Source organism: Ceratotherium simum, chromosome 26 (genome assembly GCF_057802395.1).
Source record: "Ceratotherium simum simum isolate JZ-2026a chromosome 26, ASM5780239v1, whole genome shotgun sequence".
Lineage (NCBI taxonomy): Eukaryota > Metazoa > Chordata > Mammalia > Perissodactyla > Rhinocerotidae > Ceratotherium > Ceratotherium simum.
In genome coordinates this window covers 621,396-648,971 of record NC_141925.1, presented here as the reverse complement: position 1 = coordinate 648,971, position 27,576 = coordinate 621,396, and the positions used below count along the sequence as shown (strand labels likewise).

Here is a 27,576-nt window from a genome sequence, read left to right as displayed (position 1 = left end):
ACCCTCTCAGGCAGCAGAGTGAACTCGGCAGTTAGGCCCTGCCCGGATGGTCAGCGAGGGCCTAGGTGTGCCCGGTTCCGGCCCTCAGGGGCGGTGGGGAGCAGGTGGTCCTGCCAGCCTTCTGTTGTGCTACATCACAGGGAGGGACAGACTGAGGAGGGCCACCCATCTGGCCCACTGAGAAACGCATCCTGGCCTGTAACTGGAGTAGCCACTGCAGCCTCACTCAGTCCTCAGCCAGGACGTCAGCACTGGTCAGCGAGGCCAGCTGTTGAGGGACGGACTGGCCAAACAAAGCAGTACTGAACCTATTGTGGCAGAGCACCGACCCACCCTCCTCTTGGCCAGTTAAAACCAGAGACTTGAATTCACATAAAATGTAGTCTGTAGGTCACGGCTAAATTACATTTACTGTACAAAGAAACCAAATCTGTCCAAAATGAGCCCAGGAATAGTGCGAGTGTCAGACAGCAGCGAAGGGTAGTGTTGATATGGTGAACGGGGGACCATCCGCGTCCTCAAAACAAAGTCTGTGTGATTTGGTTCAAAGTCCAAAGAAAAGGGCCTTGTTGGCAGGACGGGATGGGTGGGGCCTCCTCTGCCCAATCCTGCCAGTGGCCAGGCCTCAGCCAGGGTCCCTGGTGCCCCTGCTCCCATGAGCTGGCCGCAGCCCCCTCCCCACCTTGCCTCCCAGAACAGCAGGCATGGGGCTGCCCCAGGGGACACCCACCACAGAACAGTCCCAGAGCGAGGGGGGTCACAGGCCCAGGGAGGGGCCCCAGGGGCAGGAGGTAGAGTTGAGCACCAGTGTGACCAGTGGCTGCATCACCAGGCAAGTGGGCAGAAGGAGGCCAGGCCCCAGCTCGAGGCTGACCAGTGGGTCCTCCAGGGGGGCATCCACCACCGTGGCCGCTCCAGGAGGCGTCAGTGAGAAACTGGTCAGGATGGTTTTGGTGATGTATGATCTCACGGAGGGGCAACACCGGGCAAGGAACAGCTACGGGGTCACACCCAAAGTCAGGGAACAGAAGCTGGCGAGAGCGGGGTCCACATGCCCCAGGAGGCAAGTGGGTGGCAGACTCAGTCCGGACCTGCAGAGTGCCTGGTGGCCCTGTGATCATTTAACGTCTACAAACAGCTCTGCATCTTCAAATCGGAGACACTGAGTCAGTTTCATGTAGCAACAGATGTAAACATAAGCAAACAGACAGGATCACGGAGGGAAGGTTGTTGGCCTCCACGTGTGGAGGGAGGGAGCCAGGGACTGACGTGGGGCGCACCCACTTCCCCCTCTCTGAGAAATGTCATTGCTCCACTTGGGAACCTGTGAGTTGCCCCTGGCTCGCAGCCCGTGGCTCCGAGACATGCAGAGATGTCGTCCAGCAAGGCCGGTGGGAGCCAGGAAGTTGCAGCCACACCGTGGAGACTGCCGAGGCCCACATCCTCACTGCTGCCCAGCCTGTGGTGGGCACACTAACCACCGTACTCAGAAAGGCTGGCACTGGTAGCTGGGGGTCCGAGATTGCCAGCCAGAGGTTCCAAGTGTCCCCAATGGCCCCTGCACAGCCCACACCCCCATGTGAAGTGTACATGAATTCAAAGATTCAAGCCTTGATGGCAGATTCCTTCCCATCTTTGCCTCAAATCCTCTCCCTCTCCAAATGTCCCCAAGCTTGTCCCCACAGCTGATGTGGGCTCACCACGTGGCTGCATTGAGGCTTCCCTGCCAGCCCTTTAAAAATGTACAAAAGGGGTGAACGTCTTCTATATAAATAAGGAAGGTGGACTGGGCCTCCTGGGGCCCCAGGGACAGGCCCTCAAGGCTGGCCCGGGCAGAGCCACCTCCTGGGTGCTTCTAGCTGTACTGCGGGGTCCCAGGCTTGTCCAAGATGCCTGCAGCACCAGGAGTGCGGCCCTCCACTGTCCTGGGCAGCACGTCTGCAGAGACCACCAGCCCATTGGGTGCACCCCTACACTTCCCAGGAGGGACTGTGTGGCCAAAGTCTTCCCTGCACACAGCACCAGGCCTAGCGCCCAGCTAGGAGCGTTCTCCAAGTGTGAGCCCCCCAGAGTGCATCTGACGGGGGTGCCCGGCCTGCCTGCTAGGAGATCTTGCAGTTGCTCCTCGAGCAGTTCTGGGGCGGGCTCTGGGGGGGGCGGATGGACTTGGACCTCTTGAGACTGTTGCCCTTGCTGCCACTGCCCCCTGCCCCGCTGGCCAGCGAGTAGGAGCGCCCGTGCATCATGACGGCATTCATGCCGTTGGCCATCGAGAAGGACTTGAGGTGGCTCTTGATGGTGACAGGCAGCGGGAGCTTGTCGATGAGGTGCACAGGGGTGCAGGAGACGATGGCCCGGCAGCAGAGGTCCTGCAGGCTGAACACTGCGGGAGGGGTCAGATGACAAGGGTCAGACCATGGGGGCGAGGGGAGGGAAGGGAGGAGGGTCAGACAGCGGAAGGGCAGGGACGGTGAGGCATAGGGAGATCTCAGAGCCTAGGCCCCAAGGTGGGAGACACTGAGAAGTGAGTGGTCATCTCAATGGCACAAGTGACACCCGGTGGGGAGCGGGGAGGTCTGCAAAGCTCCCAGGGCTCCCGGGACCTGGACACTGGGCACCGCCAGAAGCAGCCACTGGGGGGCGCCCTGCTCCTGCCTTCTCCCTAGAGCCGCCCACAGAAGTGCCCTGTGGGACCCCACTTCTGAGGGCTCAGCCAGCTCTGCCCCAGCACCTGAAGCTTCCAGCCACCCTGGCCTCCTCTGGCAGCTCTGGCGGGACCCAGCCCCGAGGGACTGGGGCGGGGGGGGACACAGCCAGGTTCTTCATGGCTCAGCTCCAGGAAGGGGAGGCTTGGAAGCCATGCCCCTGCTTGCTCTGGGACACGTCAGAGTCCACAGCGCTGGCCCCCAACACAAGGGCATCATTGGGGGGTAATGCACGGTCCCCTCTTTTTATTTTATTTATTTATTTATTTTTCCCCCAAAGCCCCAGTAGATAGTTGTATGTCATAGTTGCACATCTTTCCAGTTGCCGTATGTGGGATGTGGCCGCAACATGGCCGGAGAAGCGGTGTGTCGGTGCGCGCCCGGGATCTGAACCCGGGCCGCCAGCAGCGGAGCGCATGCACTTAACTGCTAAGCCACGGGGCCGGCCCACACGGTCCCCTCTTATAACACCAGGACCCCCAAACAAAGCAGATGCAGAGCACAAGCCAGTTCAACCACAACGCATCGCGGAAGCAGTAGAGACCTTGCTGGCCTGATAACTCGGGGAGACTGGACCCTGGGAGGGACTGTGGCTCTCTAGGGGGCACCTCGAGGCTCTTCAGAGGCTGCTTTTGCTTCCCCACTCACTATCCTCTGCAGCACCTCACGGCCTCAGGGGCCTGCCTGGGCCTCGTGCCCTTGTCAGCCCTGCCTGGCCTGAGCCTCACCTCGGTTAGGCCTCCAGATCTTTTCCATGCCGTGCCGCATGAGCACGATGCGGGACAGCTCAGTGAAGGACTCGATGACGTTGAAGTTGCATAGTGGGCTGACCTCGAAGAAGGTCATGCAGTTCTTCTCCGCGTAGGCACGCGCCTGCTCTGTCGGGACTTGCCGCTTGAAGGCCAGGTGCAGCCGGTTCCCAACCAGGATCCGGGGGACCCCGGGCGCATGCTTGAGGGGCATAGGACTCAGCAAAGGCATGAACACCAGACGCCACCCCGCTCTTGGTGCTGTCCCCCCATCTCCCCGAGTGGGCGGGGCCCTCACTGTTGATTCTGTGATGGGGTGGAGCCAGACCAGAAGGCAGAGCACAGACCCTTGAGGCATGGCCCCTTGGGACAAGAGGCCCGGGACCTCGAATGCCACAGCAGTCAGTGCACAAGAGGACACACAGAGCTGGGGCAATGGGAGGGGCAGCAAATGGGGGCCGAAGAGGCTCCCTGAGGGGGATGGGAGCACATGCGCCCTGGGAAGGGGGTGACCTTGGAAGGGGGTGTCCACAGGCGCACACCTACCTCGTCAATCTCCTTGATCCACCGGTCGATGCCGTCGAAGGACCAGCGGTTGGTGATGTCGTACACCAGGAGGATCCCCTGCAAGGGAGACGCGTACTGTGCGAGGCTGAGGGGACACTCGGATGGAAAAGGTCTTATTCCCAGCACGGAGCCCCGGTGCAGCCTCACACTGCTCCCTCCCAGCACAGGGAGGGCCAGGGACACTCGGCACCAGCCAGAGAGCTTTCAGGCGGATTGTACGGGTTCCTTAACACATGGCACTGTGAAAATGCACTGTGAGGCTCCCTGTCCCTCTGGCAGGAGCACTGCATGCAGGACTTGGCTAACTCTGCCCCCGTTTTCTCCCTGTGGCCAGGCCTGCGAGGCTCTGGATGCCCTCCATATGGGGTGGTGCCAATGCCATCTGACAGTTGGGGATCTCATGCACTCAATGCTGTCCCCTCCCTCCACTTGGAGACATCGCTGGGACAGAACTGGCATTTTTTTCAACTTCTTTCCTCCAAGCACACTGTAAGCATTACGTTTAAAAGTCACTTGAGCTAAGACAGGCGCATGCAGGTCTACGGTGCGGGGTAGGCCCTGAGGACAATCCTGGCAGGCAGATGTGGGGTGGCATCCCCAAAACTCTATCCAGCAGTGCACTCTGCCCAGGGGCACCCGGGGGAGTTGAGTAGAGGGGTTTCTGGGTTTTCCAACCCAAGCTTGCAGAGTAGGATGTCAGTTGCTCCAGCAGCTGCGTGTGCAGCCCCACAAGCTGGGCAGAGGATTTGCTATGAGGACTTTCCCGTCACATCCCTTAGAGACCAATTACTTGGAGCTCAGCTCTGGGCTGTCTCCATCTGCTCGGCTCTCCTTGTCGTCCTTGCCCTAAATATCTCAGCGGTGACCTGTCATGAGCCTCAGGAAGGCAACTCCACTGATGGAGCACAGCCCCCAGGCCCACTGCTCATCTCTGGCCCTACACTCCACTCTGAAGCAGGCTCAGGAGCCAGAACTCATCCAAGAGCAGGACTCCCACCCTCCCCATCCCACCAAGTCTTTATTCAGCCCGAATTCTGGAAGACTTCAGTGTAGCCCTTGGGTCCTGTTAAGACAAAGGTGAAAATTACTTTAACCCTTGCCCGGTGGCTCCTGCTCTCTGGATGGAAAGCCTCTTACAGACTAGGGCAGAGCTGCCTGCCGCCCCAGGAGGGCCACTCACTCGGGAGGCACAGCCAGGTCTGAAGGGAACTCCTCCAAGGCGGCCAATGGAGACCCACTTGAACTTGAGGAGCAGAAACCAGCTTGGTGGGCAACAGAGTCAGACTGAAAAGAAATGACTGTGTGGCTAGGAGTTCATCCTGTTGCCTGGGCACAGGGAACAAAGCCCTGTCACTTGGTACCGGGGGGGGGGCAGTGCCAGCGGCCCTCCAACTTGGAAATCCCCCTTCTATGACATAACGGAGGATATGTCCAAAGACCAGCACTCATGGATGTTCATCACAGCATTGTTCATAAAACAAAAAACTGGAAACAAACTAAACATGCAATCCCCAGAACTGCTGAGCACTTCAAGGGGCAGACATAGCACGCAGACGATGGATGAACGGACGCACACTGCAGGGCATACATGCTGATGACTGGCAGATATACAGTCAATTGTGAGGGGAGAAACACTGATCCCAAACCTTACGTGCAGTGCAAATTAAAAAAAAAAACAAAACAAATATAAACATACAACACACCACACAGAAGAGGTTTCCATGGACTTAGGTAACCACATGTCCAAAGGCTGGGTGGGGGACTCAGCTTCCTGCCTATGCTTCCCTGTGTAACGCTGAAAAGCTCCAACAGGGAAGCAGAGCCTATCTCTTGAGCTCAGGCTTCAACTACACCCCGAGGCAGTCTGGGAGCCTGTGGTTGTCCCTCCCGGCCATCGCCACCCTTTGCCAGGCACTGCCTTTCCAGGGCTGCCCAAGTCTGATGGGTCGGGGTCATGACAGAGGAGACCCACCCACCCAGCAGTCACAGGGAGGAAAGGTGGTCCTAGTCTGTGTACCATCAGGGGCTGTGCAGAGCCACCCTGCTGCAAAATCAGGTCAGCGCTTACTCTGGAAACTGCCTTCACCTCTTCACTGCCATACCCCAGGCAGGATAGAAACGGAACAGGGCGAAGCAACACCATCTAGACGAGAGGAGCTGAGGCGAGCTTCGCGGCTTGGAGCCCGGCTACCCCTACCCAGGCCGGAGATCTGCAACTGGCTCCTCCAGACCACCAACGACAAGAACATCCAGAATTAACAAAGCAAAAGCAACAAGAAATACACAACCAACGGGGCTGGATGTCTTGGAGAGAACATGGACGTGGTAACACCGTGCTGGCTTCCTCCAAGTGTCTCATCTGGCCAGAGCCCAGGCCTGCTAGCTGAACAGCAAGGACAGCCTGCGGTCTGTTCTTGCTCACCCTCAGAGCAAGCGGAACAGGTGAGCCTGTTGGGTTTCACCTCTCAGCGCCTTTCTCAAACTTTCCCAATCGCCTTTATTCTCACAACACAGGTAACTCCCCCCATATCTCTTCCTTTTCTTCTTTATTACAAAAGTAGTATGTGTTTGGGGCTGGCCCAGTGGCGCAAGCGGTTAAGTGCGCGCACTCCGCTGCAGCGGCCGGGCGTTTGCCGGTTCGGATCCCGGGCAGGCACCGACGCACTGCTTGGCAAGCCATGCTGTGGCGGCGTCCCATATAAAGCAGAGGAAGATGGGCACGGATGTTAGCCCAGGGCCAGTCTTCCTCAGCAAAGAAAAGAGGAGGATTGGCAGATGTTAGCACAGGGCTGATCTCCTCACAAAATAAAAAAAATAAACAAACAGTAGTATGTGTTTATTGTAGAAAAATTAAGAACTATTCAACAGCAAAAGGAAGACGAGACAACTCTTCAGTCACCCTACTGTCCAGAGACAGCAGACACTACCATTTGGAACACAGCCCTCCCATCATCCTCGTGTGTATAAAATCACAGATGCAGTCCCTTCTTTCAAGAGGACCTGTGGACACACTCCTGTGCACCTGAGCTCTTTCTGCATGTCATACGAAGGACACCAGGTTCTGCAGGCAGTTCCTAGTACCTAACCTCCTCCCTGTGCTGATGTGGGGTGCTGACAGACACCCCAATGTTGCAGTCCACACCCTGTGGTCTGTCAGTCCCTCTGATTATTTAGGACCAGCTGCTCCAGGTAAATTGCTAGGTCAGGCACCACCTCTGTGGCCCCCAACACCGGGCACACATTGGGGAACAGAGCCACAGGCAGGCGGCACCACCAAGCTAGCGGCTCAAGGCACGTACCTCTGCAGAAGCCCCCCGGATAGGAGCTGCCAAGGCCAGCCTGGGGTCCCACACCCTCCCTCAGCAGAAAGCGGACACCGGCCACATTCAGTGTCCCCCCGCCCCTCACCACGTCTGAGAGGCTCCCACTCAGAAAAGGCTTGGGCCAGGTGTTCCCATCACCACCTGTCGCAGATTTCTCTCACCGCCAGTCTCCCCTGGTCTCCAAGGGCAAAGAGATCAGCAAGAGTGGAGGGGTGCCTGGCACCTGCTGCCATCATCAATCCCTGCTCTCGAAGCAACAAGCATGCCCCTGGAGGCTCCCCTGGAGCCCGAGCCCGAGTGAGGGGGGCGACAGGCAGCCCCTACTCCTGCTGAGTGCAGACTTCCTGGAGCCTATGCCCCACACAGCCCAAGGGCCTCCTCCCTGCACCAGTGTGTGCGGCTCCCAGTGGAGGACCCTGCAGGGGCACTGGGCAGGGCTGGCCTCGAGGGTTTCCTCGGCAATTCCAGAAGCCTGGGGGGTCATGGCCCATCCTGCGTCACAGACAGGACTGGTCTTGCGTCCAGACCCCTCACTTGACGAAGCAGTGAGAGTCTATAGCTGGTCTGTTCTCCCACCTACTTCTCCTCTCTCCTTCCGGCCTTGAATCATACACAGATCCAGCTAGCACGCAAGCATGCCGGGGGGAGCCCAGAGGACACAGAGAGGGACAGGCGAGTTCCCGTGCCCCTGCACACCCTCCCCGCATGCCCCCACACCTCTCCACACCCTCCCCGCGTGTCCCTACACCTCCGCACACCTTCCCCGCAAGCCTCCATGCCCCTGCACGCCCCCCCAGGGTGCCCCTTCGCCTCTGCACACCCTCCCAGCATGCTTCCACACCCCTGCGCCCTCCAGCATGCCTCTACACTCCTGCACACTGCCCAAGGTGCCCCCACACCCTTGCACGGCCTCCCAGCATGCCCCTGCATGCCCCCAGATTGCCCCCGCGTCCATGCGCACACCCCCAACTCGGGTGCTTTTCCATGGCAGCCATGGGAAAGCCCTTTCTCCTGCTCTCTGCTGTCTCCAAGGACCTGTGGCAGGCTCTCCTGCAGCAGCCCCGCGCTCTATCCCTGCAGTCCTATCAGTAACCCAGCTGTGCCCACCTGGGGAGCCCCCCACCCTGAGACGGACCTGGTTGCCCCGGCAGCCTCCTCACTCAGCACGTGGAGGTCCTGGATGACGGGGAAATCACCTTTGGTTCCTAGTGAACCAAGTGACTGAGGGGTGTCCCCACAGTACGGGTTCCCAGCACACCTCCCGAGGTACTTCTGGGCAGTGAGAGCCACAAAAGCCCACAGGGACACAGAGCAGGACCGTGGAGCCCTGGCCCCCTCTGATGGCCGAGGCCCCTGACATTCAAATTTCAAAACTTCCTTAGCAGAGCCGGCCCAGTGGCATAGTGGTTAAGTGCGTGTGCTCCGCTTCAGCGGCCCGGGGTTCGCAGGTTCGGATCACAGGCGCACATTGACGCACTGCTTGTCAAGCCATGCTGTGGTGGCGTCCCATATAAAGTGGAGGAAGATGGGCACAGACGTTAGCCCAGGGCCAGTCTTCCTCAGCAAAAAGAGGAAGATTGGCATAGGATGTTAGCTCAAGGCTAATCCTTCTCACAAAAAGAAAAAAAGAAAACACAAAAAAACTTCCTTAGAAAGGAGAGGAGGAGAGAGTTGTCCCTCTGGAGAACAGCACCGGCACTGTCACTGGTCTTACCTGGGCGCCCCTGGAGTAGGACCTGAAGATGGTGCAGAACCTGCCCTGGCCCGACGTGTCCCTGAAACACAGGGGGATCAGGGGAATACGGCCCATGGGACCTCGGTGGGCACAGCGCGATCCCTGCGAGTCGCCCGGCCCCCGACTCCACAGCTCACCCTGGCCGACTTCTGTGGACCTGGGCATCCCACGAGACTGCCCTGTCAGGCTGGGAAAACCCAAACCTGTGGGAATCTGCATCTCACCTCTGAGGTTCCAGAAAACGCTCCTTAATGTGTAGCCCAGTAAAGGGCAAGGAGAGAGGAGGTGTGGCCACTGTAGAAATAAGTCTTTACGGGCAAAAGAGAGCTGGGTTCTATCAGAACCAATAGCCCTGGACCTTTTAGTTTCTGCACAACGGAGCAAATCCATTCCACGTTTATACAGGCCCTGTTTAAAGAGCTATTCCAACTGAAATGTAAACAGGGTGCCTTCCTGTTTCTCAAAGGATTCTTGACTTACTTCATTTAGCTTCCGCGGCCCCACGCAATAACTCTGAAGTGTTCTACCTCCCACCCCCAGGCACCTCGGCTCCAGACAGCCCTTGACTCACCAGAGCTCCAGCTTGACCCGCCGGCCGTCCAGCAGGATGGTAGTCGTCTTGTAGTCGATCCCTGCAAGGAAGCAGAGGGCAGCTGAAGGTGACGCCTGGGGACGAGCCCGCCAGGACCCACCTCACCGGGGCTCAGTCTCAGTCTCAGCAGCCAAGTGGAGTCGGGCAGAGACCGCCCTCGTGTCATCCCAGAGGGCATGGGTGGGCACTGATGGCACTGGCCAAAGGGCAGGCAGCAAGGGAGTGGAGTCCAGCCCGCCCGTGGGAGGACAGCTCATCTCTGCACTGACCTACTTCATGCAGATCTTAAAGCTGAACTCTCAAAGGCTAATGGTATTTCCGAGTTCTTGGGTTCACCGTAGCCCCCAGGCACTGACAACTGGAGCGTGCTCGGAGCATTATGAAGGGTAAAATAATTTCTAAAACGCCATTTCTCTGGAGAGCTCTCTGGAGAACCTATGCTTGCCAAATCTTTCGTTTTTATTTTTTCGTACTTTTATGGGGGGAAAAGTCAGTCCAAGAGAAGTTGGTAGGAGCAGGGACAGTGCTGGGCAGTTACCCTACATGTAAGATCTTCAATTGGTTTACGGACCATCTGGAAACTTCCTAAAAGCTCAGTCTTTCCTCCTCCTCTCTTAAGCCTTAAAAATGCCATCAGCTTCTTGGCTTTTTATAACACTTGCTCCGAGAGGGCTTGGAAATGCTCACTGTAAATGTAGGTGTCTCTCTCACACAGTGCGTGTGTGTGCAAGCTGACCTCAGAACGTCTGCACAGCGCACACTCCCTCAGGCCGCAGCGCCTCTCCTGCTGTCCTTCTGCCTGGCCATCTCCTGACCACATCTCGAAACCTGGCTCCCATGCATCAAAGGACACCCAACAGAATGAAAATGCAACCCACAAAATGGGAGAAAGTATCTTCTAATAAGCAATTGATATCCAGAATGTATAAAGAAATCCTACAACTCAACAACAAAAAAACAATTAAAAAATGGGCAAGAGATTTGAACAGGTATTTCTCCAAAGAAGATATACAAACGACCATAAGCACATGAAAAAGTGTTCAACATCAATAATCATCAGGGAAATGCAAATCAAATCACAATGAGATACCACCTCACACCCATTAGATGGTTATTATCAAAAATCAGAAAATATCAAGTGTTGGCGAGTATGTGGAGAAATCGGAACGCTTGTGCACTGTTGGTGGGAATGTAAAACGGTTCTGCCACTGTGGAAGACAGTCTGGCAGTTCCTCAAAGAATTAAACACAGAATTACCATATGCTCCAGAAATTCCACTTTCTGGTTTATACCTAAAAAAAGTGAAAGCAGGGAATCGAACAAGTACATATTTGCACATCCAGGTTCACAGCAGCATTGTTCACAATAGTTAAAAGGTGGAAACCCAAGTGTCCACTGATGGATGGACAAATAAGCAAAATATGGTCTACACATACAATGGACTATTATTCAGCCTTAAAAAGGAAGGAAATCCTGACACCTGCTACAACGTGGATGAACCTTGAGGACATGAGGCTCAGTGAAATAAGCCAGACACAAAAGCACAAACAGTGTATGATTCCACTCATAGGAGGTCCCCAGAGGAGTCAGATTCAGAGACACAGAGAGTGGGAGGGTAGGGGCACCGGGGGCTGGGAGAGGGGCCTGGGGAGTGAGTGTTTAATGCGGACAGAGTTTCAGTTTTACAAGATGAGGAGCTCTGGAGATGGATGGTGGGGATGGTTGCACAACACTGAATGTGGTTAATGCCACTGAGCTGTTCATCTAAAAATAGTTAAAACAGTAAATTTTATGTTATGTGTATTTTATCACAATTTTTTTAAAGAAGTCACAGAAGGGCCAGCCCCGTGGCTTAGCGGTTAAGAGCGCGTGCTCCGCTGCTGGTGGCCTGGGTTCGGATCCCAGGCGCGCGCGCCGATGCACCGCTTCTCCAGCCATGCTGAGGCCGCGTCCCACATGCAGCAACTAGAAGGATGTGCAGCTATGACATACAACTATCCACTGGGGCTTTGGGGGGAAAAATAAATAAATAAAAAGTTAAAAAAAAAAAAAAAAAGAAGTCACAGAAGATTCTTTTGTACATATTCTCAAGCCCAAGAAATACTCTTCAGGAACAAACACAATCAGGCCTGTCTCCACCGTCCTTCCTCTGCATTTGCCCTTCCCCCAGCTCTCGTCCGCTGATAACCTGCTTCTTCGGGTAGAAGCTCCTGGAATTCTCTGTCAAACAGGAAGCACAGATCTGGCGCAGGACTCGCCTCCTTCCAGTCCTGGCTCTACGCTCCAGTGAGACGAACCCCGTGAGGATACTGCTGGAAACAGTGATTTCCAGGAAGGTTGTGGATGCGGACGCCCATCCTCTAGGCGACGTCACCTCCAAGTAGCGGATTGCCCAGCAGGCTTGGGTCACAGGTCTGGACACTGACTGCTTCAAGGTCGCCCCCAAGGCCGGCCCCCACAAAAAGAGCAGCCCTGCCACTGAGCCACCCTGAGGTGGCAATGTGGCCCAAGGGCCCAGCTGAGAGCTGCGGGGCGACCAGGAAGGGCCCAGGAGGAGATGGGGCACAGAGAGCCGCGCTGCTCAGCAGCGCCCTGCCAGGCTTTCTCCCATAACCAGCATCAGGAGTGCTGAGCGTAGCTGGGCACCTCACTGACCCATCTGCCCGAGTTCCACCCCACTCCTGATGACAGGACTTGAACTTCAGTCAGCTTCAGAAAGGACAACCAGTCCCCAGTCTCCAGCAGCTCCGTGGGACAGGCACTCAGAGCTGAGGGTCCACTCTCCTCCTGACCCCTCCTGCTGCACAACCCACAGAGCTGGGTCAGGGGGCTCCCCAGACAATAGGGTTGTCAGGGAATGCTGCAGAGGAGAACTGGAGATGGATGACTGAACAGCATCACCACTGAAATGATCCAGACTCACAGACACGGGCTGTGCTCTCGGAGCGCAACCTGCTGAGTCTTGCCCAGGAGCCTTCTTGGCTGCGGCCTCTGGGGACAGGTAGCTGCCCACAGCCTGGCACCAGCATGGGCAGCCCTAGGAAGGCTGAGTGGCCCGTGTGAGGGGACTAAGGAAAGTGGGTGGCAGATCCCTACCGCAGACAGCGGGGTCCAGCTGAGGACGGCCTAGGAGACGGCCGGGCAGGAAACACCAAGGGGTCCAGATGGGGGCGGCAAGCCCTAGGTTGACACCGTCACTTGGATATCAAGAAATCTCAAATATATTCTTTGTGCTCACTCTGCCTCTCACCTCTACCTCCCAAATCTAGATAAAAACTTACGGTGTGCTCTATAAATTCGTAAAAAAGATAGACATATCAAGTCCAAAGAGAGCGGCTACCTGTAGAGAGCAGAATCTCCTGGCTGCGCACAAGGATGGGTGTCAGCCAAACTTCACTACTGACTCAGCTCTGACCGTTCTCAGCTCTTAGGATTTGCTGCTGGAGAATTTCAATCACCCCTGGGCCTCCCCCACTTCACTCCAACAGTGTTTAAATATTGAGCAGTTCCTTGAAACGAATGATGACCAGAGGTTTCATTTAAATATTTAACACCTTGTACAGCACAGGCATGACCCTTCAGAACAGAAATCTGCTACCGGGAGCCAGGACAGCTGCCTGTGCGCACACAGGGACAACCAGGCCTCTCAAGGGCTGGGCCGCCTCATCCAGCACACATGCTCAACGCACAAGGTGGCAGAAGCAGCTCACACACAGGCAGGGGTCACACGATGTGACTGGGTCTCAGGCCCCAGGACTGCGGACACTCCCTAGATGGACACAGAACTCAGGGAGGCCACCAGGAGCCAGTGGCAGGTGACCAGAGGCTCCCAGAGGAGATGGGGGCCACTCTCCTTTCTGTCTCTGAAAGTTTTTAGGGCATTTTATTTGCCCAGTGTTCTGGGGGGTCTTTTATACTCTCTGTGCTGGGATCCTAGGGGTTCTTTCGGTCCCCAGTTCACCCCTCCACCCGCATGGCTCCGCTGTCCCACACCCTGGCCTCCCATTAGCCAGGGAGTGACCTCTGGGCTAATGGCCAGTTTTCTCAGCTTTTTCCCCATCTCTGTCTTTGTGTTCCATTTTCTGGGAGATGTCCTCAACTCTATCTTCCAGCCCTTCTCTGATCTTTTAAAAAAATTCTGCTATTTTCAATTTAATTTCTAAAAGCGCTTTCTGGTCCTCTGAATGTTCTTTTCTAATAGCATCCTGTCCTTAGTTCTCGGATGTGGTATCTCTTTATAGCTCAGACATTAATTATAAGATGAAGGTTCTCAGATGTCTTTCCTCGCATTGCGGCAGCCCTTGGCTGTCCATTCACCCCTCAGAGACCCTAGGAAGTTGCGGGAAGTTATGGGTGACTCTCCGTGAACTAGGGCTCACAATGGAGCCGCTGGGGTGTACGGTGGTCACTTCTCTTGAACTGATGACTGTTCCAGCAAAGACCTGTCTGCTGCCTCAGGGCTCCTATCTCGGCACTAGAGGCAGGGGCAGCTAGGGTGTCCCCATGTGGAATGGACCTGTGCTCGGCCCTCCACCATGCCCAATTCTCTCAGACAGTAGACCTCCTGTGTCCCTGCTGGGAGTCACCCAGCCATTCAGCCCCCAACCTGATATCAGCCAGTCCTCTCTGCACTGAGTTCAGAGGGGCCCGGGGTCGCAGAGTGCGGGGTCCAGAGCCACGGGGTCCCTGCCAGCCCCTCACAGCCCAGGCTTCAGCTCCTTGTACTCAGCGTGACAGTGGCACCACCTCCCACTGTCGACCCTGCTCACCTGACTACTCACACTAGTTTTTAGGAATGTCTTTTCTATTGTTTCAGTGGGGTTTCTGAAGGGAGTGCCAAGTCACCTGACACAAATTACTTTGTAAATTTCTACTATACACCAGGCATTGTTTCAGGAGCTAAAGGGGCTCATGTTGCTGCCCAGCTGTCCCGTACCTGCACCCAGACCAGGAGCTACAGCGGGTCACCACAAGGAGATGTTTGGAATCTGTGGGGACATTTTTTGTTGTCACAAGCTCAGGAAGCATAGGCCAGGGACTCCAGGTGAACTGCCAGGCACGTGACCTTCTGCACCACAGGGAATTGTCCTGAGTCCCACGGACGCTCCAGTGCCCGGCCAGGTGTCCATAGAGGTGAAGCACCTGTGGCTCTCGCTCTGTCCTGCACAACGTGTGTGCCCCACCCTCACCAGGATTTGCAGCAATGGCACCACCATGTGAAAAAATTACATCACCCATAGTAACACCTGCACAGGTACACTTTTACTGTCACCTCCTCAGTGTCTAGTACAACTGTACCGAAGCACTGACAAATGACTTTACGACACATAGCACCCCTTCTCTTTTTCCTTTATCTCACAGATAAATGGACATGGACATATGTATGTCTTAGTTCAGAGTGTAGGTAGAATAGATTATCTATAGATTTCACTCCTTTCAGGACAGCAAAGGGGACATTGCAAAGCACTGGTCCAGAGGAGCCTGATGTGCCAAGGGTGGTGCATGCTGATGGCCTCCTGATACCACGTCCCCACGTCACTGGCCTGGCGTCCTGGCCCTTGAGAAGAGCTGGGGCAGGGAGGAGCTAGGCACAGAGCAGCTGGCCGGCTCTGGGAGAGTGCTGATGGAGGCTGGAGGAGCAGGAACATTATCATCACCTAGCTGCTGACTCTGCCGCCCTTCAAAGAGGTATTTCATAGCACAGATTCAGAGAAAGGAGGTGGAGGAAGAATTGTAAACAAAGGTCATTAAAGGGGCCAGCCCCATGGCCGAGTGCTTATTTTTTATTTATTTATTTATTTATTTATTTTTTTGTGAGGAAGAGCAGCCCTGAGCTAACATCCATGCCAATCCTCCACTTTTTGCTGAGGAAGATCGGCCCCGAGCTAACATCTATTGCCAATCCTCCTCCTTTTTTTGTTCCCCCAAAGCCCCAGTAGAGGGCCGGCCCTGTGGCTTGGTGGTTAAGTGCGCGTGCTGCGATGCTGGTGGCCCGGGTTCGGATCCCGGGTGCACATCGAGGCACCACTTCTCCGTTCATCCTGAGGCCGAGTCCCGCATACAGCAACTAGAAGGATGTGCAGGGGCCGGCCCGGTGGCTTAGCGGTTGGGTGCGCGCGCTCCGCTGCTGGCGGCCCGGGTTCGGATCCTGGGCGCGCACCGACGCACCGCTTCTCCGGCCATGCTGGGGCCGTGTCCCACATGCAGCGGCTGGAGGGATGTGCAGCTATGACATACAACTATCTACTGGGGCTTTGGTGGGGAAAAAATAAATAAATAAAATCTTTAGAAGGATGTGCAGCTACGACATACAACTATCCACTGGGGCTTTGGGGGGAAAAAATAAAATAAATAAAATCTTTAAAAAAAAAAAAAAAAGATTTTCCTAGGAAAAAAAAAAAAGCCCCAGTAGATAGTTGTATGTCATAGCTGCACATCCTTCTAGTTGCTGTATGTGGGATGCCACCTCAGCATGGCCAGACAAGCGGTGTGTCGGTGCGCACCCGGGATCAGAACCCAGGCCACCAGTAGCAGAGCGCGCGCACTTAACCACTAAGCCACGGGGCCGGCCCCTGGCAGAGTGCTTAAAGTTCTGCGTGGTCTGCTTCGGTGGCCCGGGTTCATGGGCTCGTATCCTGGACACAGACCTACTCCACTCATCAGCCATGCTCTGGAGGCATCCCACGGACAAAACAGAGGAAGACTGGCACAGATGTTAGCTCAGGGCTATAATCTTCCTCAAGCAAAAAAAAAGAACTGAATTCTGCCAACAACTCAATGAGCAAGGAAAGAGATGTCCCCTAGAGCCTGTGGAAAGGAACACAGCCCGCCAACACTTTGACTGTTGACATGTGACCTACAGAGCTGTAAGATAATGTGTTACAGCAATAAGAGGAAAGGAATATCAAGGTGTAAAAGCAACTAAAGGCTATTTACTGCAGCATTATTTTTTATCATAAATAAACTAGATACAAACTAAAACTCCATCCCCTGGGGAACGGTTAAACAACAGAAGGTGATCCACAGGATGGAATGCTATATGGCTGTTTTAAAGGAACAGGCATCTGCCCACCAGCATGGCTAAAATGAAAGCAGGACGTGGAGCAGACAGAACTCTCATACCCTCCTGACGGGACAGAAGCTGTTTAACTGCTTTGGAAAACTGTTTGGCGGTATCTACTAAGGCTGAACATATGCATACCCTACAACCCAGCAACCCCACTTTCCAACAGAAGTGGGCACATATATTCACCAAAAACCTGTATGAGAATTTTCATAGCAGCACTGTTCAGAATAACCCGAACATGCAAACTATCCAGAAGCCCACCTGCAGAAGAAGAGATGAACGCACTGCCATACTCACAAATGGAATGTCACACAACACAGAGAAGGAACAGACTACAACCACACACATCAACACGGCTGAACCTCAGAAAAGGGAGAAAGAAAGAGCCAGACACACAAGAGTACACACAGTGTGACTCCATTCACAGAAAAACTCTAGAAATGCAAACTCGTCTGTCATATAAAACCAGCGGTTGCCAGGTCTGGGGGCAGAGGGGGTGGTCTGTAGAGAGCGTGAGGACTGAGTGTGGCGATGGCATCTCAGGTGTGCACTCCTGTCAACACTCACTGAACTGCAAACTTGAAATGGATACAGGTTTTTGGTACATAAATTATACCTCAGTAAAGCTGACTGAAAGGAATGTAGAGCAACCAGAACTCTCAGGCTTTGCTGGTGGGAATTTGAGATGACAGCATGGCTTCAGGACACTTACACGTGTGACCCAGCAAGCCCACTCCTCGAGACACGTCCACATGAGGACATGGTGTTGCGAGTGTGTTTCATGCCACTCAATCACACACTTACAAATGGCCAACATGATAAATAAAAAAGGCCAACACGATAATAAGTGTATGCCACTGAATCACACACTTACAAATGGCCAACATTTAAATTTTTTTTTTGTGAGGAAGATCAACCCTGAGCTAACATCCGATGCCAATCATCCTGTTTTTTTGCTGAGGAAGATTGCCCTGGGCTAACATCTGTGCCCATCTTCCTCCACTTTATATGGGACACCGCCACAGCATGGCTTGACAAGCAGTGCGTCGGTGTGCGCCCAGGATCCGAACCTGCGAACCCCTGGCTGCCGAAATGGAGCGTGCGAACTTAACCGCTATGCCACTGGGCCGGCCCCTAAATAAGCGTATTTTATACCACAAAAATAAATTAAAAAAAAAATTTAAAGGATTTGTGCAGGAATGTTCATAGCAGCATTATTCACAATAGCCAAAATCAGGAAATAACCAAAACTGTATGGATAGGTAAATGGATAAACAAATTGGGGTATATTTGTGCAAAGGAATGCTGCTCAGGAACAAAAAGGAATAAAGTAGTACGTGTGACACAGATAAATTTCACACACATCACGTGGAGTGAACAGACCAAAGACAAAGGCCACATTGTGTGCTTCAGTTCACAGGAAGTTCTGGAGAGGGAAAAGTAACCTCAGGTGACAGGAAGCAGACCAGTGGGGCTAGGGCCGGGGATCGACTTCCAAGCGCCACGAGAAAACTTCTGGGGAGGTGAAAGTGTTCCTTATCTTGATTAGGGCAGTGGTTACAGAGGCATGTACACTTGTCAAAACTCAACAAACGGTACACTTAAAATGGGTACATTTTATTGCATGTAAATTATATCTCAATAAAATTTGTTTTTAAAAAAAAGTCAACCCCTGGGGATTGACCTGCTTAGAGTTTAGATCAGCAGGCCTTTCAATGACAAGGGGCTGAATTACCCTATGAGACGAGTCTGAATACAGCTCAGAGCCGGATGTGAATGTCTGTCCCCAGCGTGCTGACCATACGGATGTTCTGGGAACAAGGATGATCTGCTGGTCCCCAGTGCCTGCTCTTCTGCAGCCGGGGTCTGCCACCACAGGGCACGTGCAAGCCTGTCACTTTGGAGAGAAGGCAGGAGGCTGCCTGGTGAAGGTTGGAAAAGGAAGCAGAAGTTACCCAGTAAATTTCAAAATGCTCCTCTACACTGGTACGCCGGCTTTCGGGAGGACCTCTACGGTAGATTGTGGACTGGTTTCCTGTGAAAGAAGAGCTTTTCCTCAAGGCCTTAAAAACCACACCAGACCAAACCAAAGCAAATCTCTCTGCTTTCCATAAAGAGCAAGCACACTCTGCATGCAAAACCTAGTGAAATATGGAACATGAAAAAACACCCCAAAATTACTCATAACCCCAAAACTCAGAGATAGCCTGTTAATGTTTTCGTGTATTTCACTCCACAATTCTCTCATTTTACATATATTTATACACCATATAATTAGACATACTTCTTTTTCCTCTTAACAAGATATCAGAGATTTCCTTATATCACTGAATATTCATTAACTATTCCTTCACACCAGCAGTTTTAAAGGCTGTATAATACGTCACCCTATGAAGATACCATATTTCCACAGCTGAACCCTGAGGCTGTTTCAGGTTTTTCACTTGTATTAAAAAAACAGCCTTGTTTTTCTCTAGTTGTGTCCCTGCCATTCCGCAGGATAGATTCCTAATTACTTGTCAAAGGGGAAGACTTTCCAAGGCTCCGGACACATGGTGCTGAGTCTCTGAGCACGCCCCCAACGGGCACGGTCGGTGCAGCATCTACCAGACTTCCTCTGCGACGAACTCACAGGCGAGCGTTCCATCCCATGTAATTTTAAGGTTAAACATCTTTCCATGTATTTTTCATCAGAATCTCTTTTCTGAGGACTCTGTGTGGCCTTGGTCAAGTGACTTAAATGAGGAAAATACTCCCAATAATGATACCACCACCAAGTTGTTCCCACTCATCAAGGGATCTGGTCATCGCTAATCTGGACCCAAATCAAATCACTGCCAGCCCCAGCGACCAAGAAAGCTGTGTGTGAGCTTGTGCACAGTGTGCGCGTGCACCCAGGACGACAGCAACAGCCTCTGCTCACTGATGAGGGACTCCACCTGCCACACTGCACCTGAGATCTGTGCTCAGGGACACACTCCCTCCCCTCCAGACCGCGTCTGTAAGAAAATCAGATTCAGCTCCTGACACCTTCCAGTGGTTTGAGGACCCCCAACATCAGACCCAGGAAGAGAGAAGACCAAACAATGGGAAATAGCAATCAATACAAAATAATCAGGTAAGACTTGGAGGTGCGCTGAATGAGCGCTACGCTAATCAGCACCAGGCCCAGAGGGTTTTGGGGGCGGATGGCCAACGCCGGTACCCAGGCAGGGTGGATGGTGGGTAGAGGTCCCACTTCCTCCCCAGCAATTTTCAGAACTAAACACAGTTCCTCGGCACTCTGTTAGATGTTACTGTGTTCCTTCAGTCACTCAAGGCTGTGCAAAGTGTCTTAAGTCCCAAAATTGTCACTTAACCTATGACCCATCCCCCCAGCAAGGGGTCACACAGACCTGATTAGCAGGCACTTACCCCACCGCGGCTCAGGTGACAGACAACTGCTGCCCAGGAAGGTCCAGGCTGGCGACAACCTAGCTTATGACCCAGCTTACAACCCCAAGAACCACTACATGGAACGCAGGCCCACCTCAGCCACAGTACTGCCACCCAACCTGGGAACCAAAGCAGTGTGTTCTGACCCACCCTGGTGGCTTTCTGAGCTCACAAACACGTGTTTATCACCTGGCCAAGATCTCTGTCCAGGGTTGACATTAACTCACTTGCCCAGAAATCTGGCACCTGGCTGCCTGCACTTTGACACTTTTCAAAATCTGTCAAGTGTCTGCCCATTTCCAGTACTCGGGCTTTCTTCCATTCTCTGTTCTTCCTTAAAGATGCTGGGACATCTTCTCTCGGGATGGGGACATCCCTCTTTTGGGATGGGGACATCTCTCTCTCAGGATGGGGACGTCCTCTCTCAGGATGTTTCAGGATGGGGACATCTATTTCTCAGGATGGGGACATCCTCTCTCGGGATGGGGACATCTCTCAGGATGAGGATGTCTCTCTCTCAGGATGGGGACATCTCTCAACATGGGGACGTTCTCTCTCAGGATGGAGACATCTATTTCTCAGGATGGGGACATCTCTCAGGATGGGGACGTCTCTCTCTCGGGATGGGGACGTCTCTCTCTCAGGATGGGGACATTTCTCGGGATGGGGATGTCTCTCTCTCTCAGGATGGAAACATCTCTCAAGATGGGGACGTCCTTCTCTCGGGATGGAGACATCTCTCAGGATGGGGATGTCTCTCTCAGGACAGGGACATCTCTCTCTTGGGATGTCTCAGGAAGGAAACATCTCTCAAGATGGGGACATCCTTCTCTCGGGACGGGGACGTCCTCTCTCAGGATGCTGGCCTCCTGACACCATGCCCTTTGCACTCCTTCTTGGTTAGACCTTGATTGGACCATTCCTCACCTTCCTTTCCTCCTCGCAACCTTAAAGGCCCGTCTTTCCAAGCACCCCCCATCCTGCATGAATCGCTTCCCTCTTATGCATCCTAGCCAAAGGGCTGTACCCCTCTGCTACGTGAATCCTCAGCGCCTTGAAGGGCTGAAGCTCGTGGTCATGCCCCACTGTCTCACTCATGTCCTTGGGTCCCCAGCACCACCATCAGTGCTGGGTTTACCCGGTCACCTCTGTCTCCCATCTCTTCTCTATCCTCTGAAGGAAACATGTCATAGTCAACGAAGTACTCACTATCCTGATTCTGGCAGAAGAGAATCGTGCACTGTGGACATCAGAGTTTGCTTGTTACTAGCTCAACAGGAGCGTGATCATAACCAGAAAACCTCAGCTACTAACCTATGCTCAAAGTTCAAGTCCAGTTGATACACTTGCATTTACTCATTCCCACTTTCCCATCTTATGGATGACCCCACACACCCGGTCTTGGCTCTGCCGGCCCCTCTCCTGGTCTGTCACCAGCACTCACAGTCCCAACATCCACCCGAGTGCCCAGGGCAGTAAATCCAGCCCCACAAGCCATCTTTCTTCCCTTCTCACATTCCTTCCACAGCTTGCTCCAAGCCAGGGTGCTGGATGCTGAGACCTTCCCTGCTTTCTCCAAATGCCTGACAAACGACACCCTGACTGATGTGGCCTCGGGCCCTACAACACCCTGTTGAGAGGTGTGTCACCCACACTAGGTGCTGCCCACTCCCCAGGCCTGGCTCCGACTCCACCCCCTTCTCCTCCTCCTCACTGGCTGCAGGGACCCGGACAAGGTAGGTGGACAGCTTTTCAGGGAGCAGCAACTTCACACCTTGCCAATTACAATTCAAATAGAACAGGAGGCAAAAGTGCCCATAGGACCCTTCCCACCTATGTCCCGGCTCCCTGCCAGAGTTTCCTTCCTGAAGCACGGTTCTATTTAGTGCATCATCCAAGCCACAAACACTCTTGCTGATGAGAACAACGACAGTATGTGTACACAGCAAGACATAGCAATGTCACCTCGACTGCACAACCCTGCCAGAGAGAGTCAGCTCTGCACATTGCTCTGTTATCTGCTTGAGCTTACGGCAAGTGCTAAAGATTAAGGAAAAAACTTAAAATTGAAAATATTCTACCTACTCAACTGTTTTCTGAAAATTTAGGAAAGGCCACACCAGTCCAAATTACAAATCAGCCTAAGTAGCACAATCTGAAGCAGATATTGAAACCTGTCCCTCCCAGCCTACCATCCTCTCAGATATGGGTGGGTTGATCTTTACACCACACACAGAGCAGGTGCCTCTGACAAAGGGGTAGACAAGAGGAATCCTACCACATGCACAGACAGGTCTAAGTGTAGCCCTTTGTGGCCTTCTGGAAACTGGTGGCTTGCTGCCCTGGTTAGCAGCTGACCCGGGGAGCTCTCAGGGCTCTGCTTTGCTGAGCAGCCAGGAAGAAGGCAAGCAGGGCAGGAGCAGTGCAGTGAAGGGAGAACAAATGGGCCTCTGACTGGTCCCAGGCCCCAGAGCAGAGGGAGGAGGCAGCCCTGCAACGGGGGACAGAGGTGCCAGGAGGGCGAGAAAGTGTAGGGAGGAAAGAAAGAGGAGTTCAGTCTGGGATGCACTGAGAACATGTGAGCAAAACACACAGGAAGCGCTAGAGGAGAGGATCGTGGTCATCAGAAAGAGGAGCCATGGGGCCGGCTCCGTGGCGTAGCGGTTAAGGGCGCGCGCTCTGCTGCTGGCAGCCCGGGTTCAGATCCCGGGTGTGCACCAACACACCGCTTGTCAGGCCATGCTGTGGTGGCATCCCATATAAAGTGGAGGAAGATGGGCACGGATGTTAGCCCTAGGGCCAGTCTTCCTCAGCAAAAAAAGAGGAAGATAGGCATGGATGTTAGCTCAGGGCTGATCTTCCTCACAAAAAGAAAAAAAGAAAGGGGAGCCAGGCCCGGGGCGGGGGTGGTGGTGCGAGGGTGCACGGTAAGAAAAGGGTCATCCCCGCCAACCATAGTGCCAGGCTCCCAGTGGATCCACTCTGATTGAGGAAGGATGGAGAAAAAGCCTCAACCAGGAGCTCAGTGATAGCCACGCAGCCCAGGCCCAGGAGAAGGGGGTCAGGCAGCCAGCACCTAGAAAGACAGTGGGTGCCAGGCCCGTGCTGCCCGTGACAGCTGCAGGCTCTCGGCCTGTCTGAGCCTGGGTTCCTCATCTGTAAAACAGGATGATGACGGTCCCTCCGTCACAGGGTGGCAGTGAAGACCAGAGAAGGAGCAGAGCAGAGGAGGAGCTCAGCACCGAGACTGGCACACATCACACTCGGGGCCAACTCCCCACCTCAGAACCTGGTATCTGACAGAGAAAAGGCAAACCCCAATAATTACCCAGAAAATGAGTGAAATCCAGACATAAGTGCCCAACCAAGTACCAAGTACAGAGGAAGAGAAGGGACGGCAAGGGGTTGCATGGTGACCGAGTGACCAATACCACGTGACCTCCAGCACAGGAATGCTGGCACAGGCTGCTTGTTCATTTAAAACACACATTCAGTTAGTACCTCCTGTGTGCAGGTCTCATGCTAGCACTGGGGACAGAACAACAGACAGGACACCAGGGGTGCACAATCCAGAGACACATCCTGACTCGAGAAAACAGCAAGGGGAGCGGCTGAAGATGCAGTTTCCCCTGGGTTTGGACTGAGGACAGAAAACAACTTCCAGCCAGGTGAGAAGACACATTTGTCCAGTGGAAAATGACAGAGGTGGGGCCACGGTACGCTCCAGCCTGGCCGCTGGGTTGCTGACAGACGCCGTGGCCCACGCTCTGCCATGTGGCGGGTGCAGGCACACAGTGTCCTCCCCCAGTGGCCATAACAGGCATCATTTGGTCCCACAAACATAGAAATAACCAGCAGGCCCCAGTCGTTAGTTCACTGCAGACCTCGATGCTTGCCCAGCTTTGTCCACACCCATCACAATTGCCTCGCTCCTCCCACCCATCGGACCTCCTTCCTCCCCTCCCCGTCACACCCTGGACTCAAAGGACACGAGCGTCCTGTACGCTCAGCAACACGGACCCCCAGAGTAGCAGACAGATAGAGACGGAGTTATGCCAACGCTCAAGTCTTCTAGAACGTGGGCACATCGACTTCAATGTGCTATCCCATCGGCCCCCAACCCTCACGTGAAGATTTGTGGGAGCCGAGACACAGAGGACGTAGCTGCATTGATCGAGGATGTTCACTACCCTCAGTAGAACCGGAACAGGCCTGTGCACGCAGCAGGACGCCTCCCGGGCTCTGAGGTGCACCCAGCTTGCTGCCTCAGGGCCAACACGGACCCATCACCCCAGGGACCCACCGCCCCAGAGCAGAGGCAGATCTGGCGGTGCACTCAGGAGTAGAAGCTGCTCATAAAACACTCGCAGCTCCTTCCTGCCAACTCTTACAACCGAGACTCCTTGCTGCTTATGCTCTGGAGCATAATTCCCCAGTGGACGGCCTGGGTGGAATCTCTATGCAAAGTGACCCTCTCCTCTGTCCCAAGGAGAGCACAGACCCCTGCCCTCAAACTATTATGTAATAATATGCCATGTATTCAGACGAAAAGGAAATCACACTTCTTGAGAGGAAAGCTTCCAGATCTACAGAGGCCTACAAACACAGCGTGCATCAGCATTACCAGACGCTGAGAGCCCGCTGTGGGCTCCCACAGGTGTCAGCACCTTGTCATATATGGCTCGTCACTATTTCGGGTGCTGGCGCTAGAAAAGACCATTTTGATGACTCACATGTTTGTGAAGCTGGAGAGAGTGACATGCACTCACATACCTGTTTGAGGAACAAGCTAGACAAGACTTCAACACAGGTAAGCAATCTGGTTGGCCCAAAGAAAGAGGTTTAGTTACAAGCCCTTCACCGGGTGGGGACCTCCCTGCCACCATGGGTCACCTGCTCCTGGTCAGAGGAACCATGCAAGCCTAGGCCGAAAACAAGAAGCCTGGAAACATGCTGAGGACTTTTAACAATAAAGAACAAAAAGAAATATGTGTACATCTTTTGTAAGAAAATCAGAAATCACAAACTCCTCAATATTACAACTCTTTCAAGTGACAAATTCACATGATGTCGCATCCTGAGAACCAACCGTTCCAGAGCTTCCAAAACCCCCAAGAGTCCCCCTTAGGAAGACCTCAGAGAAGCAAAAAGAAGTACTCTCAAATCCACCAACTTCACTCTGATAAACAGCACTGGCCCCCAGGGTCAGTGAGCTGACGCCCTGACCACAAAGACCCACTCCCCGTGTTGTGCACATCTACCTCAAGGACCCCTAGACACAGGGGCCTGGCGCATGAGGCCGCAGGAGGCCTGTAGGGACCCATGAGTGTGCCCTGGCCCTAAAAGCACATGGAGGCTTTCTGAGTGGATTTGCCTCACCATTTCTGGCAGACGGTCCTCCCACTGGACCAGTTCACTGTGAGTCTCTAACATCACCATCTCAGGCAGGTCTCCATGTTTTACTCAATACTGGCCCTGCTTCAGTCAACGTGTCATAGGAAGTGTGGCAATGCACCACAACCTGACAGAGAGGACAGGAGGTAGATCCTATCTCTCCAGCTAGGGGCTCTGGGTTCCCTGAGCACTTGCTGCACCCAGCTGGAGTACCTGACGGTGAGGGTGAGCTGACTCTCAGAAGCGCAATTCAACATCCCGATGAAGCCCAATCCTCCTCACGCTCTTGTCACACTCTTCCTAACACGCACCGCGAGCCTCCCAGGCACAGGGCTCCAGGAAACAACAGTACCACTGGAAAAGCACCTCAACCACCCACTGTCTGAGTCAGAAGGGACACCTCTGACAGTCACTGCCAAGTATCCACTCAGGTGGCAGTGACCAGGGAAGGGCCCTGCTAGAGCCCCAACACAGACCCTCCCTGTCACAGCCCTGGTGGGCCTCACACTTTTCCTCCCTCACCTAAAAACGAACCCAGGGCTCCTCCCTTCTCGCCCTTTGAGCTGTCTCCTTTAGGCTGGGGCTGAGAGCACGTGCTTTGGGAGGTGGCACAGCACGAGTCTGGCAGAGATGCCTACTGCTGAAGTTGTTCCAGCAGAAGGGTGTTCAGCCAGTCCAGGTAATCCAACAACCTTGACAAGTCCTAAAACGAAAAAGTCGGAAAAGCATCGTCCACACTCTCAGGCGCCCACAGGCAAGCAATTTAGCAAACAGCAAGTACTCAGAGCAGTCAGACAGGACTGACGAGAGCCCAAGGAACAAAGCAACAAGAGACGTGGAGAGTGAGGGCTTGAAAAAGTAAAATTAGTTACAGAAGACAGCACTTGCAGATGCAAGACAGTTCCTAAGAGACTGGCCGCTGACCAGCTGTGAGCAGAGTCCCTGGCTCTAAAGAAACAGCGGGTGTGGCCTCGGACGGGGCCCCCAGTGCAGAGGAGTACTGGCCACACTGCTTCACTGGCCGCGTTAAACGTGTAAATTGAGACAAGCGCAGAGAAGTTGTTAGCGATGTGTATCTGGTGTGAATTTTGGCCACGCAACCAGAAATCCTAAAAGAACGTTTAACAACGTCGCGCATAGGGCGTTTTCTTCCAGCACAAGGTGTTGAGCCTGGAGCACTGAGGACACGCCCCGGGGGAACAGCCTGCCTCGGAGGACCCCCATTCGTGCGCACGCCGCTCGGTCGCGAGAACACCCGGCCATGCCCGGCGCAGCGTGTCACAGGTTCCCCCCGGACCCCGCACACCGCCGCCCCTCAGGCACACCCTCCTCGGCTGCGACAACCCTGTCTTCCCACGGCGCCGGGCCGGACGGCAGGTCGCGGCCAGCAGGCTGCCCTGGCTGGCCCGCAGCGAGAGGCCTCCTTCCGAGGGCCCACGGCGCAGTCCCGGCCTCCACAGGGCCGGCCCTAAGGGCCTCCCGCGGACACTCGAGGGCCGCGCTGCCGGCGGGCAGGGCCTCCATCAGGTCGCACGCGGTGGAAAGAGGACGGACTGCAGACCCCGGGCCGCTCCCAGCCGGGCGGCTCAGTCCACCGCGGCGACGGGACGAGCGCGGGGCGGCTCCGGCGGCGGTCCAGCCCCGGGGCAGCGGCCGCTGTCGCAGTCCCCACCGCGGGCCTGCCGCGACAGGAGGCGCCTCGAGCCAGTTCCCCTGGGGACGGCGGGCCCCCGGGCCTTACCGTTGCTGTAGGCGTACGGGGACTCGGCCGCGCCATCCTGCAGGCTCTCCAGGATCTCGCCCTTGCCCACGTCGCTGTCGCCCACCAGCAGGAACTTGAGCAGGTAGTCGTAGCTCTTGACCGGGCTGCCCTGCGTCCCCATCCTCCTCACGCGCGCGCACGCCGCGCCCGCATGCCCCCGGCGCCGCGAGCACGGCCACAGGCTGCGCCCGATCTGCGGGACGGGCGGGGGCCGGTCAGCGGGGCCGGTCAGTGAGGGCCCGCCGCCT

General features: G+C 54.5%; 1 protein-coding gene across 2 annotated transcripts; it reads right to left on the bottom strand.

The window, feature by feature from the left end:
• Positions 1 to 391: 391 nt before the first annotated feature.
• On the bottom strand, positions 392 to 27,576 carry RAB40C (RAB40C, member RAS oncogene family). Of its 2 annotated transcripts, XM_004438235.3 has the most exons (6): positions 27,308 to 27,565; positions 9,651 to 9,711; positions 9,059 to 9,119; positions 4,001 to 4,078; positions 3,434 to 3,656; positions 1,947 to 2,383 (listed from the first exon to the last, which is right to left on the bottom strand). In XM_004438235.3, the coding sequence occupies exons 1-6, from the start codon at positions 27,447 to 27,449 to the stop codon at positions 2,103 to 2,105; spliced, it is 846 nt and encodes a 281-aa protein (XP_004438292.1). In that variant the 5' UTR covers positions 27,450 to 27,565; the 3' UTR covers positions 1,947 to 2,102. The 2 variants fall into 2 exon arrangements, with proteins under 2 accessions (XP_087305427.1, XP_004438292.1); XM_087449301.1 differs by lacking the exons at positions 3,434 to 3,656; positions 9,059 to 9,119 and having other exon boundaries at positions 392 to 2,383; positions 27,308 to 27,576.

Bases quoted from the DNA above. Each gene is read 5' to 3' on its own strand.
- RAB40C (XM_087449301.1), bottom strand. From the start codon at position 27,449: ATGGGGACGCAGGGCAGCCCGGTCAAGAGCTACGACTACCTGCTCAAG. The intron at 4,079-9,650 runs GTGAGTCAAGGG...TCTCCCTTGCAG, and splicing joins CGGGTCAAGCTGGAGCTCTG to GGGATCCTCCTGGTGTACGA. The intron at 2,384-4,000 runs GTAGGTGTGCGC...CCCCTCCCGCAG, and splicing joins GGATCAAGGAGATTGACGAG to TGTTCAGCCTGCAGGACCTC.